This window comes from Eublepharis macularius, chromosome 5 (genome assembly GCF_028583425.1).
Source record: "Eublepharis macularius isolate TG4126 chromosome 5, MPM_Emac_v1.0, whole genome shotgun sequence".
Taxonomy (NCBI): domain Eukaryota; kingdom Metazoa; phylum Chordata; class Lepidosauria; order Squamata; family Eublepharidae; genus Eublepharis; species Eublepharis macularius.
This window is the reverse complement of record NC_072794.1, coordinates 26311549-26325817: the sequence shown is the minus strand read 5'-3', so window position 1 is coordinate 26325817 and position 14269 is coordinate 26311549. Positions and strand designations below refer to the sequence as shown.

The following is a 14269-nucleotide window of genomic DNA, read 5'->3' as shown; positions in this document are numbered from 1 at the left end:
TCAGGAGGGCCTAATGTCCAGTAAATGCATCTAGGATTGTAGCTAGGGAGCCTAATCCTATGCAGATTTACCAGGGACCATAAAAACTGGACTTTTGCTTTATTTTTATTTTAGAGTGCCTGGGCTACAAATGCCTGTGCATGAGATGACTACTGTGGCAGATTTATCTATCTGAAATGCTTTTACCCCACCCTCACTATTGTCTCCAATTTAGGTAAAATCGGTCATCTGGAGGTCAGTTGAAAGGGAAGAAGATCTCCAGGTGTGACATGGAGGTGTTGGCAGCCTTAAGAATGAGGGTCCTCATTGGAGTATAATTACAGAGGCCACACTCCAAATCCACCATTGTGTTTAAGATAATTAACGTTTGTAGTTTGAAGTTAGATCTCTAGGTGCGTTGCCCACAATTGTAATGTGGTATCTAAGTGGAGTATAGTTTCAGAGAGGCCGACCTCAAAAGCCTCTATGTTAAAATCTGTCAATTGTAGATTACCTGTAATTTGTGGAGATCTCTAGAAGGGTTGGCAACCACAGTAAGAAGGGGCTTCAAAGCCACAAGCACTGACCTTCAATGACACCATTTTCTCCAAGAGAAATAATGCCAGTCATATGGAGTTCAGTCATAATGGAAGCAGATCTCCAGCAACTACCTGGAGTTCAGACACCACAGACACACTGCCGGTGCCAGGGTTTCTGGCGCTTGCGGCAACCCTCCTGCGCGATGACATCATCGCGCAGTGCAAGCCGGGGGCATTCGCCGGCGGATGGCTGGGGTGGCGGGCAGAGGCTGCTCCGCGCTCCGCACACCGCCCTGGCAGCGGCTCGTGGCTGCTGCACCCAGTTGGGGGCGTGTGGTGGTGGCAGCGGCACGGGGCTGGCTGGCTGCGGCCAGACCCCCCGCCCCCGTTTGTAATCCTGGGAGCTCTCCAGGCGGGTTGGCAATCACTGTAAGGAGGTTTTTCAGACACTACAGGTGCCAACATGCAATGCCACCATTGTCTCTGATTTAGATAAAATCGGTGATATGGAGTCTGCAAACATTAAAGATACAAACATTATGGAGTCTGCATCATTAACAATATAAGTAGTAAAATAAAATTAAAATTGCTGGTGGCAGCAAAACTCATTTCCTGTGGCAGAATCTGAAAACTATAATAAAAAATAATTAAAAAATCAGAGACTAAAATAGCAAGCATTAAAAGCAACACTTCCCCCTCTAGTTAACTTTCTGAAAATGTGTGGGAAAACAGGGATGTGTCTGCCTAGTGCAGACAGACAGTCTCAAAGGCAAGTTGTCACAACTGAGAAGACTCCCTCTCCAGTGGAGCACAGAACTGCCTCTTGTCCTAACCTACCTCACAGGGTTGTTATGAGGGTAAAATTGGGAGAAGACCATGTATGCCTCCTGGAGCTCCCTGGAGGAAGGGTGGTATAAAAATGTACTACATGGGCTAGCCCTCTGAAGTTCTTAGTGGTGAACAAGTTCATAGGGGAGCAAATGGTCCTATAGACACCCACGACAAGGGCTCTGAACGTAAGTGCCAGTGCTTTGACACCCAGCCTCGGCAGCCAGGTTATGTTCCCTGCAGCCTCTGCAGGCAACCAACCTGGCTGTTGCATTTTGCTGAGTTTTCTGACCAGTCTTCAAAGTCTGCTCCATGTGGCTTGCATCACTGAGCTCTAACCTGGGCTGTGTCCAGGTTGGATATTGCGCTATAGTCATCATTAGCAACTGGACCTTCCTTTGTGGACGAGCTGATCCCGTTGTCAACAACTACTCTAGCACCACAAGAGCAGGTGCGATCTTAACCAAGGGGTCTCTACCAATGGGGCAGCTGCCCGGGCTTTGCAGAGGGTGCAGTTTGCTGGGCAACAGCAGCCACTCATACATGGGACTTATGCTCGGACCCTGCAGTCAGTGGGGCAGAAGTGATTCTGGGGCCCTATCCTAGATTTTTTACAGGATCCACAATCCCTAAGGCTGCCCTGCATGGAATATGCAAAGGGAGGGCTATAAATCGATTATTATTATTGTTGTTGTTGTTATTAAAATTTCACACAACACAATCAATAATAAAGATCACGTTATCATTGATTGGTCTTGCTCAGCTGATACAGGTTTCCACCAGAGACCTAAGTATCAGCCAGGTATCGGTGTAATACGAATGCTGTTCCAAGTAACGCCGTCTTTTGCAGTTCTGTAGGTGTTATATTAGAAAGCTGCAGCTTTTCCATATAAGTTGTGAAGCTTTTTGAAATAGTTCACAGTGCCCCGATGACAATGGGGACTACTGTTGTATTCTTCATCCATAGTCGAGTGGTTTCTATTGCCAGATCTCTATATTTAATCATTTCTTCTTGTTCTTTTTCTTCAACTCTGGCATCCCCCGGACCTTTTAATCTCCCCCCCCCCACGTTATGTCTGGTGTATTGTATTATTGTTGTTATTAATGCAGAGAAGTTAGCCGTTTTAGTCTGTGGTAGCAAAATCAAAAAGAGTCCAGTAGCACCTTTAAGACTAACCAATTTTATTTTAGCATAAGCTTTCGAGAATCAAGTTCTCTTTGTCAGATGCCTGATACAGAGACTGGTCAAACACAGAAGAGCAAGAGAGGGAAGAGGCAATTAGGGGGGGAGGGGGAGGGAGCAATCAAAACATTCCTTTGCTAGTATATGTAAACATCTCCTTTTGGTGTGTGTATCAGTTGGCTTCAAAGGAGTTTGCCCTGTTAGTTTGTAGAAGCCAAACAGCTAGACCATCCAATTCCAATGCAGTCTGGGCCTTCGATAACCACAGCTCTCCCTGCCAGATGCATCTGACAAAGAGATCTGTGGTTCCCAAAAGCCCACGCCAGGTACCACAGTGGTACAAACTAACAGGGCAAACTCCTTTGAAGCCAACTGATACACACACCAAAAGGAGATGTTTACATATACTAGCAACCACAGATCTCTTTGTCGAAAGCTTATGCTAAAATAAAATTGGTTAGTCTTAAAGGTGCTACTGGACTCTTTTTGATATTGTTGTTATTGTTGCTGTTATTTGGGGGTCAGCCTGGGAAGGGTGGGCTTTGGAAGGGAAGGGGCATAATGCCATAGAGTTCACCCTCCAAAGGGGCCATTTTCTTCAGGGGAACTGACCTCTGTAGTCTGGAGACCAGTTCTAATGCCACATCTCCAGCTTCCACCTGGAGCCTGTCAACCTACCCGACCCGGCCTATTCTTTCCCATTTTTATATAAGACTAATGAAATTTGTGGTAGGGTATGCACTTGCGTGAGCCATAGCTCACTTCTTCAGATACAGCTAGAATGTGAGTCCCTCTGTCCTACTATCTTGGAGAGGGGCGCGATTGCAGAAACCAAGTGACAATGGCTGGTGAATGACAATGGCAGGTGAGATTGAGTAGGGCGGGGTATGCAGAGGGATAGTGAGTGTGGAGAAATCAGCATTGATCATGAGACAGGACGCCCAGGTCTCTTCTTCAGGTGAATGGCTTGTCTTGAGCTTCCTTATCAGTTGCAATTCAGCAGTCTCTCTTTCTAATCTCCCTTTGAAATGCCTCTGCAGGAGAACTGCTACTTTTATATCAGCAAGTGACTTGTCCTGGAACCTTAAAACGTCCCCCCACCGGTTTTTGAATGTTGTGGTTTCCGAAGGCAGACTTATGTCGGCCCCCCAGCGCCTGTGCGAGAGAAGTGTCACCATCCAGCGTAATGTAGGTCATTCATAACCCATGCCGGATTGTTAGTGTTGCTCGCCTTATAGATGCTATTGGGCTCTTGCGCTTTGCTGCTGCTACAGACAGACTAACGCGGCTCCCCATCCCGGCCTTGCCCGTTCTTGACAGCCTCCTCGCTTTCTGCCGTGCACAGCCCGCCGACCCGCGCCTTGCTTGGCAGCCAGGGCTCTCAGCTTCCCTCCCGATCCGGTGGGCCGCCCTTTCCTCTCCGCCCGGAGGAGGCGGCGCCGAGCGGCACACGAGGCTCCGCCGTGGGGCAGGGCCAGGGAGGCGTTTGGGGGCTGCGCTCCGCCTCCGGTCCCGCCTCCGCCGCTTGCGAAAGGCCGAGCGACTCCTAAGGCAGGCAGGCGCCGCGCCGCCACTTCTCGCCGGGCGCCTCGGCTTCTCTGCGCTGCGCTCCGCGGGGGCTGCTTCTGGTGTCGCGGCTCGCCATGCCGAGGCGGCTCTCCCGGGCCCGGCCAGGGCTGCCGCTGCCTCCGCCGCCCGCCGGCCTGCTGCTGCTCGCCTGCCTGCTGCTGCCGCTGCCGCCCGGGGCGCGCAGCCTCGGCCTCTACTCGCCCAGCGACCCGATGGCGCTGCTGGGGGCGGACTCGCTGGAGCGCAGCGTCTTCAACTCCTCCAGCGCCTGGGTGGTCGAGTTCTACGCCTCTTGGTGCGGCCACTGCATGCAGTTCGCCCCCACCTGGAAGGAGCTGGCCCGCGACGTCAAGGGTAAGCGGGCGGGGTGCGACCCGGCACCGGGAGCGACGGGGGCCCCCCTGTAGCTGCTAGGGGCGGGGATTGGCTCGGCGTAGGGCGGCTGGCTTCAGCCCTGGGCCAAGGGATGCCCGTCTGGCTCTGCCGCCGCCTCGGTGGGCCAGCTGCCGCTTCCCACTCAGTCTCATTCGCTTGGGTGGCTGCGGAGACCCCCTGGCTTTTTTGTTTCTCCTCTCCAGATGTTGCCCAGGGCAAAGGATGCCCATCTGCCGCCGACCCCGTGGCTTTTTTTATTTCCCCTTCGCTCCAGATGTTGCCCTTCTCTTCCCTCTTTGCCAGCTGGTCTTGGAGTCTCTGTGTTTGTTCAGTAGCACCTTGAAGACCAACTAGATTTCCAGGGATAGACTTTCCAGACTCCAAGTTCCCTTCTTCAGACCCTGGAAATCTAGTTGGTCTTTAGGGTGCTGCTGGACCCAGATCTTGCTCTTCCACTGCAGACCCAACGCGGGTACCCTCCTGAAACGATCTGTAGGAGGTTGTGTGTGCTTCTTAGAGTTTCTTCCTGTTCTCTTCTGTGCCTTCCCCTTCCACCCATCTTGGGATAGCGCCAGAAGTGTTGACTTTAGAGTGAAGCAGAGGAACCTTTTGTACATCTGCATACAAAACAAAGGTAGGAATACAAAAAGAGCCCTGCTGGAGCCGATCTGTGGCCTGTCTAGTCCAGCATCCTCTTTCAGGCGGTGGCTTGCCAGTTGCCCTGGAGGGCCCAGCAAACAGGGTATAGAGGCCAAGCCCTTCCTCTGGTGTTGCCTCCTAGTGCGGGAATGTTTAGACTTCTTTAAAGAGAGACTCAAGTTTTTAGCCCTTTTAATATAAAAAAGTAAAATAAACGTTGTCATCTCCTTTTTCTAATGCCTTCTCATACTTCTAAGAGAAAAAAAATTAAACGGGATGTCAGTTTGATTTTTTTTTTAAAAAAAGGATTGAGTTTCTAGTCCTCAACGTGGAAAAAATAAAATGTGTACAAGGTCTTCTAATGCCCCCCCCCATTATGCAAAGTGCAAGTGGTTGGCCTTGCCCTTCTCTCCCCATCCTCCCTTAAAACTCTGTGCTGTGCGCTTGGCTTTTAACATCAAGAGTCTCCTCTCCCCCCCCCCGCCCCCCCCCCACCATGCTGTCTGGCTCTCTCCTCTTTTCCTCCTGTTTTGCAGTGCTTTCATGTCAGCTGCACTGGCATATTTCTGATAACCTGTATCCCTTATGTTATTGTTCAGGTGTGACTGTACCTGTCTCTTCGACTAAGCACACTGATTCTGCTCTTGGCAGAACATCTGTGCCTCTTGGCTGCTTCTTCCTTCTGATAGAATGCCTTTTTCTGTCTCTCTTTCATGCTGATAGTGAATGTCCCCTACTCCTCTGTAATAGAATATCTGAAGGCTACTCTGGTCAGGATGTGCCATTCAGCTGTTTCCATCCAAGAGGAATACAGATTATTCTTCCTTATCTTGGAATTGTTCTGACTGACCATGTATATAATTACAGCTTTTCGGGAAGAAGATATTTAAGGTAAAACTCCAGTGGATGAGAGAGATGTGAGCACAATAAGGGTGTAGTGGTATTTCTAGCCCTTGATGAGCAGGTTCAAAAACAGCCTGCAATAGTATTTGGATTATTTGTCTGACCTTTTGGGCCACTGCACCCTTGGTTCCATAAACTCATCCTCATTGCTCCAACCTCTACCCCACCCTACAAAAGACATTATTCAGAACTATGGTTTGCATGACCCACTAAGGAAGATGATAATAAAATTCAAAACAGTTAAAAAATTTAATGATTAAATACTATTATCTTAAGGATTTATCAGCAAACTCTTGGGGAAAATGACAAAGTCAAAAACACACACAGTGACGACAGTTTCTCAAAATATGGTATAGTGGTCTAAGTGAAAGTCTGGTGGCATGTTTATGAAAAAATTCTGAAAGTTTCCACCAGACTTCAGCACTGTGCAGAGCCAGAAACTTGAAGCGCGGAAGATGTTTTGCTCTAGGCTGTGGCCTGGTTGATCATAAATAAATGAAAAACACTCTTGGGGGCGGGGGGGAACCTTCAGTGTCCCCTTCCACCCCTTTGCCTCTTAGTTCCCCCCTAGATATCCTGCTGCCCCCAGAGGGTGGTACCACCTACTTTGGGAACCACTGGTTTAACTTTTGCCTGTTCTGAATTACGTTGTGCAGGTACACTGACCCTCTGAAGAGTCTCTGCCCTGCAGAGCTTACAAAGTACATTTAGACAGGGAAGGCAACACAGGAAAAGAGGCGCAAGGCCTGAATGAATAGCCAGATCTCTCAGATGCTAGGGAAGTGCCCGTTCTTTTGTGGAGCACAGGAAGCAGCCTTGTACTGCTTTGATCTATCAAGGTCAGTCTGGTCTAGTCTGGCTTGCAGCAGCTCTCCAGGGTGTCAGGTTGGGGTCTTCCACATCACTTACTATCTGCTCCTTTTAGCTGGAGATGCCGAGGATTGAACCTGGGAACTTCTGCATGAAAAACAGATGCTCTAAATGCTGAGCCATGGCGCCTTTCTCTTTGCCTCTCCATCAAGGTGTCCTTTTCATGCCCCCCCCCAGACTTACTTCCTGTTGTCTAGATCACTGGTTCTCAGCCAGTGGTACATGCACCATTGGTAGGACATAAAAGTAGCCTAGGTGGGATGCAGGGCTTTCAAAACAATGACTAAGAATCCACTCTCCTTCAGTCCCCGTGACGTGCCATCTCCTGCCAACTGTACCTGCCACTGATTATCTATCTGTGGCCTATGGGCATACTATTTAGTAACCTTGGACACTTCAGTGTTTTTCCTAACCCCCATTTCCCCTGCCCACCAACATTTCCCACTACCAGCAAGTGTTTTTGATCTGCCACTTCCTTTCGACTCTATCTGCCAGGGATTATCCATTATACTCTTGAAACTTCTATGTCCTTAAAACTTATTATAAGTGATAAATATAATAACTGAGTGCCTATAAACACATAAATGTCCTTCTTGGGGAAAGTGAGCTTTTGGTTTCCGTTGTGGGACCCAGATTTTTTTTTACTGGAGTGATGTGTGGGACGTAAGATACGAAAGGTTGAGAATCATTGGTCTAAACCATTCCATTCTGCGTGTTTAATATGCAGGGGGTCACGCCTTCAGCCGTTTGGAAGTTCTTTGTGGCATATACCCATATGAACATGGGTGTTGATTCATTTGAGACCAAACTTTGCCATTGGGTTCCATCCAGTGGGAAGTTCTGCAATATCCTTAACAGTTGCACTGGCTGTCCCGTTCTAGATTTGTCTTGGTGAGGCTTTAGCAGAAGAATTTCTGGTGGATGACTGCTCATGCGGATACTACTCTGAGCTTGTTAGAAGAAGGGTAGGGTAAAAATGCACTTGATTGTATATTCAAAACATGCGTGCTATAAATGTACGCCACAGACGTGCCCTGGGAAGCTGCCCGTGCCATTGGAGAACTTCATTATCTGAAATTAGTATTCAGTTGCAGAAAGCAGCAATTGTCTTTTTGACAGCCTGAAGTGAGGCTGGCCACGTGTTCCTTTTAATGGTCTGCTACTAATCAGTCAGAAGAATGACTTCATCAGTTTCATTTTTAAAACACACACACACTTCCCACCCAGTAACCCCCAAACCACCTCTACTTCTCAGCAATTTGGTACTTCATTGTTTTTCCATGTGGCCGACTCTTCCATTGTTGGTGGGAAGCGTGTTTTTTTCTTTAACCCATTTTAAGCACTCTTGGGTGTGTTATGACTCTTCTTATTTAATGCCAAACATAAGAATGTTATTACTCCCTCTCATTTTGATACACTTTCGTCACTCTTTCTTCCTGCCTCAGCCTTTCCCTTGATGGTTATTGTTTACGCTTCGATACTGAGTTTCCATTTTTCACCGCTTCTTAGGCTCAGAGCATTCCAGTTTGTGGAACCTCTTGTCACGGTCTGCCCAGGCCCTTTTGTCAAATCTTCCCTAATCCTTTCGTGCAGAAATGTCTGGCCCAATTCAGCAAAGGAAGAGACATGTGGAAAGGCCAGTTTTGGTATTCAAGATCCTTGGTGAACTGGGAATTCTGAGTGCAGATTGCATCCGGAAGAAGAGGCAGATACGGTCTCTGGTAGCAATACACTGTGTGTGTGCATGCACACTTCGGTCAACATTGCAAAACAGATGGAACTGAGAATCCTCCCAGCCGTTGTGTGTGATTGATTGCCCCGCACCATAGTGGGACTGGGAGTGTGGCATTTGTCCTTGAACTTCACTGTATCTAGTCAAGTGCTTCAATCTCACCTCCACCAAGAACTCTGTAGGTGATCCGAAGCAAGCTGTTTTCTTGCAGCCTTTGCTGTGTATGGGGGTTATACATATTTTCTGTATTGGAAAGTTATACGGTTAGTTACTAAGATACCGCAACACTTTTCAAGCATTACATTCCTGGGGCTAGATCACGATGGGTAGCCATGTTTGTCTATCTGTAGCAGTAGAAAAGAGCAAGAGTCCAGTAGCACCTACTAACACAGCTGTGACTCACGAAAGCTTATATCCTGTCACAAATCTTGTTAGTCTTATAGGTGCTACTGGACTCTTGCTCTTTTCTGTTCCTGGGGTTGTAACTGTGCATATGGAACAAATGTCTACATGTAGTCCTGATATGTGTGATTGCCATTTAATCTGAAAGGGGCAATGGGTAAATTTTCTGCCAGTACATGCAATCAAATGTAAACACTGACTGGGGCTTGTATGTGTTGTGCTTCAGATCCATTGGGATACAGTGTGATGTAGTGGTTCAGGTGTCAGACTAGGATTTGGGAGACTCAACCTTGATTCCCCACTCTGCCATGAAAGCTCACTTGTTCAGCTTGGGCCAGTTCATGCTCTCTCAACCAAACCTACCTTACAGGGTTGTTGTAAGGAGGGGAGAACAATATATGCCACCCCGAGTTCCTTAGAGAGGAAGGGCAGGATAAAAATGCATTAATGTATAAATAAATCAGTAATAAATCTTCTAAAGTGCCTGCATTTCCCATACAGTTCTTGGTTTCCGCCTTCTGACAAAGTTTCTAGTCTCCAGTTTGGGTGCTGTATAGTAAGACAGAATTAAAAACACCATTAAACTCGATTCTTATTTATTTTGTTGGTACAGTCCTAAAGCATGAAGCAGACTAAAAGTGTGTTTGTTTGTGTAGGATTTAAGTGTTTTGCTGACTGTACTACCAAGGGGGGTGCCTTCTGCAGCAGTCTGGGAAAACAACATTTGTGTTTCTGAATGGTACACTCATTCCTCTGTTTTGAGTCTGTCTCTGTTGGTCTGTCTGTAAGGAGAGATCCATATTGCTCCTTTACATCTTGGTGAGATACAGACCTTCTGGCCTGTCTGTTAAAAGTCTGTAGTATTGCATGGATGTTTTGGTGTGTATTCAGTTTTGTTTTCTTGCAGTATAAAAATTAGAGGTAACATGATTAGCATGAATGCGATGCCAAATATTTGCATACAAGCTTGCTCCTACGTGGCACAGTATGACAAGAGGAGGATCCCAGGTTTTGTGGCATTAGAGTGATTAACTGTTGTCATAACACAGAGGTGCCTGTTCTTGTCAGACATCTCTTTGGAAGATTGTGAAATGCTCAAGGTAATGGCATCACCTGGATCAGCTGTTCTAACTTGACATACAGGGTAGCTGTCAAAGTGTAATGCGTCAATTTAAGGTTATGCCAGCTCAGATCTGCCAAAAGTGACCTGTTCTCTTTGGGTTTAAGAAAATAAATTTTATGTTGGGTCCTGGGACTTTTCCTTCCTTATTATTACTAATACTGTTATTATATTGATTATTATTACTTCATGTTAATACATTTGTATCCCATCCCCACTTCCAAAGACACTTTGACACAGGGTGGATTTGATTTAAATCAAACTGATTTAAATCACGATTTAAATCATGATTTAAATCACTAGTCAGTAAGGCTTGATTTAAATCATAGTTTTCTACATAAAGACTAATTCTTGCTGGTATAACTTTAATATGCAAGTAGATGCCCGCCTTACTGATAGGTAAAGGAACTTCATTAAAGTATTCCCAAACTGGGTCTCTTTTACGGCCTGCTGCCATTATAGGTTTTTTCCTCCAAGGAAAGAATGTGATAAACCTCAGGTCATACACACAAAAGATCCAAAGACTTGTGCAGTATTGTGCTCAAAAAGTTTCACTTTCATTTTGTACTGCTTGCCCCTCCCTCCTCACACTTAGTTTCTTCTTGTGCAGATCTATTCCACTCCAAACAATCAGAAAAAGATTGTTTCTATTCACTGAACTTCTTGAAACTTAGCACTGGAGGGGTTGATTCTGTCTTCATAGGTTTGTAGAACAATAGGATTAAGGTCTTTTTCTCAACTCTGTTCACCAATACATTGGTGAAGTCTGCAAAACTGAACGGATGGATAGGTTGGTTGTATTCAAATACATATGTCTGTGTGGCTTTGGATCGGACAACTTGTTCTGAACATGGGGTGGGGTGGCCTCAGCCCTACTATTAGGCAGAGTGAGGTAGCATATTTGGGGCCGCATTAAAGAGGTGTGGAATTGTCTGTTTTTTTAAAAAATGCATGATTATATTTTGAGGGGGGGGGGAGACACTCTTTGGGCAATATTCTTCAAGATCTCAGTCGTCTTGAGCTGGTTGTACATGGGCTTATGGCTAGCGTGAACAGTAGGTTAATATGAGTGTGAGCTGTCCTAAATCTGACTCTCTGAACCTGAGATGAATACTAGCTGGTCAACTTCAAGCAAGAATCATTGGAGCCTCCCCGAACTTGTACAAAAAGGGGGGGAGAGTTTGCAAATGCAACATCTTAGAGTAATTTCAAGTCTTGCACTGGTTAATCCCTTGTTTCTGTTGAGAGCTTTATAGCTTCTTTGCTGATATTTTAAAAGTAAATTGCTGTACTCCCCTGTCTTTTATTGAGAGGCCTGCCAACAATTTGAATAGTCTGTTCGTTTAAATATTTGTATCCTGCTTTTCTCCCATGCTGGAGGCTCAAGACAGCCTGCTTACTCTATACAAATTTAAGCTAATATATATATGCACAACTGAACAGGCTCTTTGTCTAATAAATAGCACCTTCTGTGTTCAAAGCACTTTGCACACATTATCTTCGTATAATCTTCACAACAGCCTGGGAATGTAAATCAGCATGACCATCCCTATATTGCAGATGGACAAGTTGGGGAGGAGAGAATAGTTTTCCTGAGGTCACCCTAATGAGTTCCTGATGGAGATCTCAGTTCCTTAGCTTTTATGCTACACCAGTTCATGTAAAGATACTGTGTAGTACATTATCTAGATATATTCTGTCCCTCTTGAGACCAAAATAACTCATAGTTCAGACTCTTGTGCCTGCTGGGTGATAACGCTAAGAGTGACAAATTCCAAAACGGTTGAAAGAACTAGTAAAAGGTTTTTTTTTCTTCTCTGCACTTTTTTGTGTGTATTCTCATAATTCTCTGACTGTGCGCTCTGAGAGAACTACAAGGGGACTGTGAGACGAGTGTAATCCCATAGTTACCACTTGCACAGAGGAGGCTGCCTGTTGTATCACCATACGATATACTGATCTTGCTTCTTCTCTTTCCAGTCGTTCTACTGGGACCTGCCAACTTTATTTATTTATTTCAAATTTCTATTCCGCGCCCTCCCCGCGAGCGGGCTCAGGGTGGATAACAACATATTAAAATACAATTAAAAATTCATCTACATTAAAACAGTGTATTAATACACATTTAAAACAGCCTTCACAGGGAGGGTTAAGATTTTATACACCCCTTTTTTCAGACCGGCAGAGGCCCAATCTCAGCCATATGCCTGGCAGAACAACTGTGTCTTGCAGGCCCGGCGAAAGGATAGTAGGTCCTGCCGGGCCCTGATTTCAGCAGACAGAGCGTTCCACCAGGTGAGAGCCAGGACCGAAAAGCCAGGCCTCTAGTTGAGGCTAGGCAGGCCTCCTTGGGGCCAGGGACCACGAACAGCTGTTTGTCCCCTGATCGGAGTGTCCTCTGGGGAATATATGAGGAGAGACGGTCCCGTAGATATGCTGGCCCCAATCCGCACAGGGCTTATAGGTCAATACCAGAACCTTGAATCTGATCTGCTACTAGTTGTGTCTGGATTCTTCAGTCATGTCCAATGCCACATAGTCACCTGCTCTTGGGGTGGCTGCCCACTAGATTGCCGTAATAAGTCACTGCTCTAGGTTTGGCTCCTTCCAATTATGAGTTGCATCCAGATCGCCAACCCTTTTGCAAACACATAGGCATGTTCCTCTTGAGTAATTCTTATTGCAATAAGTAAACCTTTTCAGATGTAAGAATGAAGAGTATCTGCATTTAATTCACAGGATAAGTATGTCTTGGCTGCCAGAAGCCTGTGAAACGTTAATATAGATACACACTAGCCAGCTTGAATGACTGCTTCATACGCAGGTTGCTGCCCACAAACGCTTTTGCTGCAGTTCAATGTGCTTGTGTTTTACAGTGCTAAACACTTCTTTTTTAGGTAACCTTGGAAAGGAAAAAAATTATTGAAACTGGAGAATGAATGCATATACACAATGATGTTTGCAAGCTGGAGTTGAATCTGAATTTGGCCCAGCCAATCTTCTAAACAGTTGCCTACTGCATTGTTATCCTTCTCTTCTCCAAGGAACTCAGGGTGGTGTGCATCCTGCTTCCTTTTTATCCCTACAACACTCATGTGAAGTAGGTAGGCTGAGAGTGAGTGAGTGACTGGCCCAAATTCACCCAGTGAGCTTCACACTAGGGCTTTGAACCCAGGTCTCCCGGATACTAACAACTGTATATTGTTTCAGGTGGGTAGCCATGTTGGTCGTCAGTAGAAGAGCAAGATTTAGGTCCAGTAACATCTTAATGACCAACCAGATTTCCGGTGTATGATCTTGTGAGGGTCTCTGACTCACAAAAGCTCACACCTTGGAATCTAGTTGATTTTTAAAGTGCTACTGTATCCAAAACTTGTTCTTCCACTGTACATTGCTGTAACTCATATTTATTTCTGGCAGGTTGTCTCCCCACTGTGTTCGATAAGGAGGTTCCCTCCCCGCCCCACTGCTGACTCTTTATTTCTTATCTGTAACCAATGCCAGTATTTCTTTTTCAAATCTTTGACTACCTTATGCAGTGTTTTCAAGAGCAGGATTGAACCATGGTAATGCCTTAGTTCTGTCCTCAGGACCTGTACATGCACAGTAAAGCCGGGACTTGAGAATACATGGAGTGTGGTGTTCGCACCACATTCTCTGTGCCTTGAAGCCTTGTTTTGATCCAAGATGAACTTGCACAAATTAATCTACTTAAATCTCCAAGCAAGAATCATTAACTTTGATTAATTCCACTCGTACGTCATTTAACTTCGAGTGAAAGGCCTTCTTTTAGACTGGTGGGGCAATTGCCTGTACCATTTAATGTTGTATCAAGGCTATGGCTTCTTAAAACAATCTGCCTCTTTTTAATAGGGCAATTGTACAGCTTTAATTGTAACTTTTAATTGTACGGCTTTGCTGTTCCGGAACTGGCTGTTTTTTACATGAGGAAATGTTACTCCTGTTACGAAATTCTCTTCAGGTTTTTAGTCTCCTTTCATATGTGCTCTGTGGGCTCTGGAGGTGGCAGCCATCTTGGAGTGCATTTCCAATGCAGTCCAAATTTGCAGCACTCAAAGGGTATTCTAAATATTGTCCATACAAACAGTATGGTTTTGAACACATGCTGC

The 14269-nt window shown here is 45.8% G+C and overlaps 1 protein-coding gene across 1 annotated transcript in view; it reads left to right on the top strand.

Moving 5' to 3' along the window:
- Positions 1 to 4075: 4075 nt before the first annotated feature.
- Positions 4076 to 14269, top strand: part of QSOX1 (quiescin sulfhydryl oxidase 1) — a 90073-nt gene continuing 79879 nt past the window's right edge. Inside the window, exon 1 of the mRNA XM_054979734.1 lies at positions 4076 to 4452. Coding sequence (XP_054835709.1) covers positions 4173 to 4452 — 280 coding nt within the window. The 5' untranslated portion in view covers positions 4076 to 4172. The remainder of the gene's footprint in view (positions 4453 to 14269) is intronic.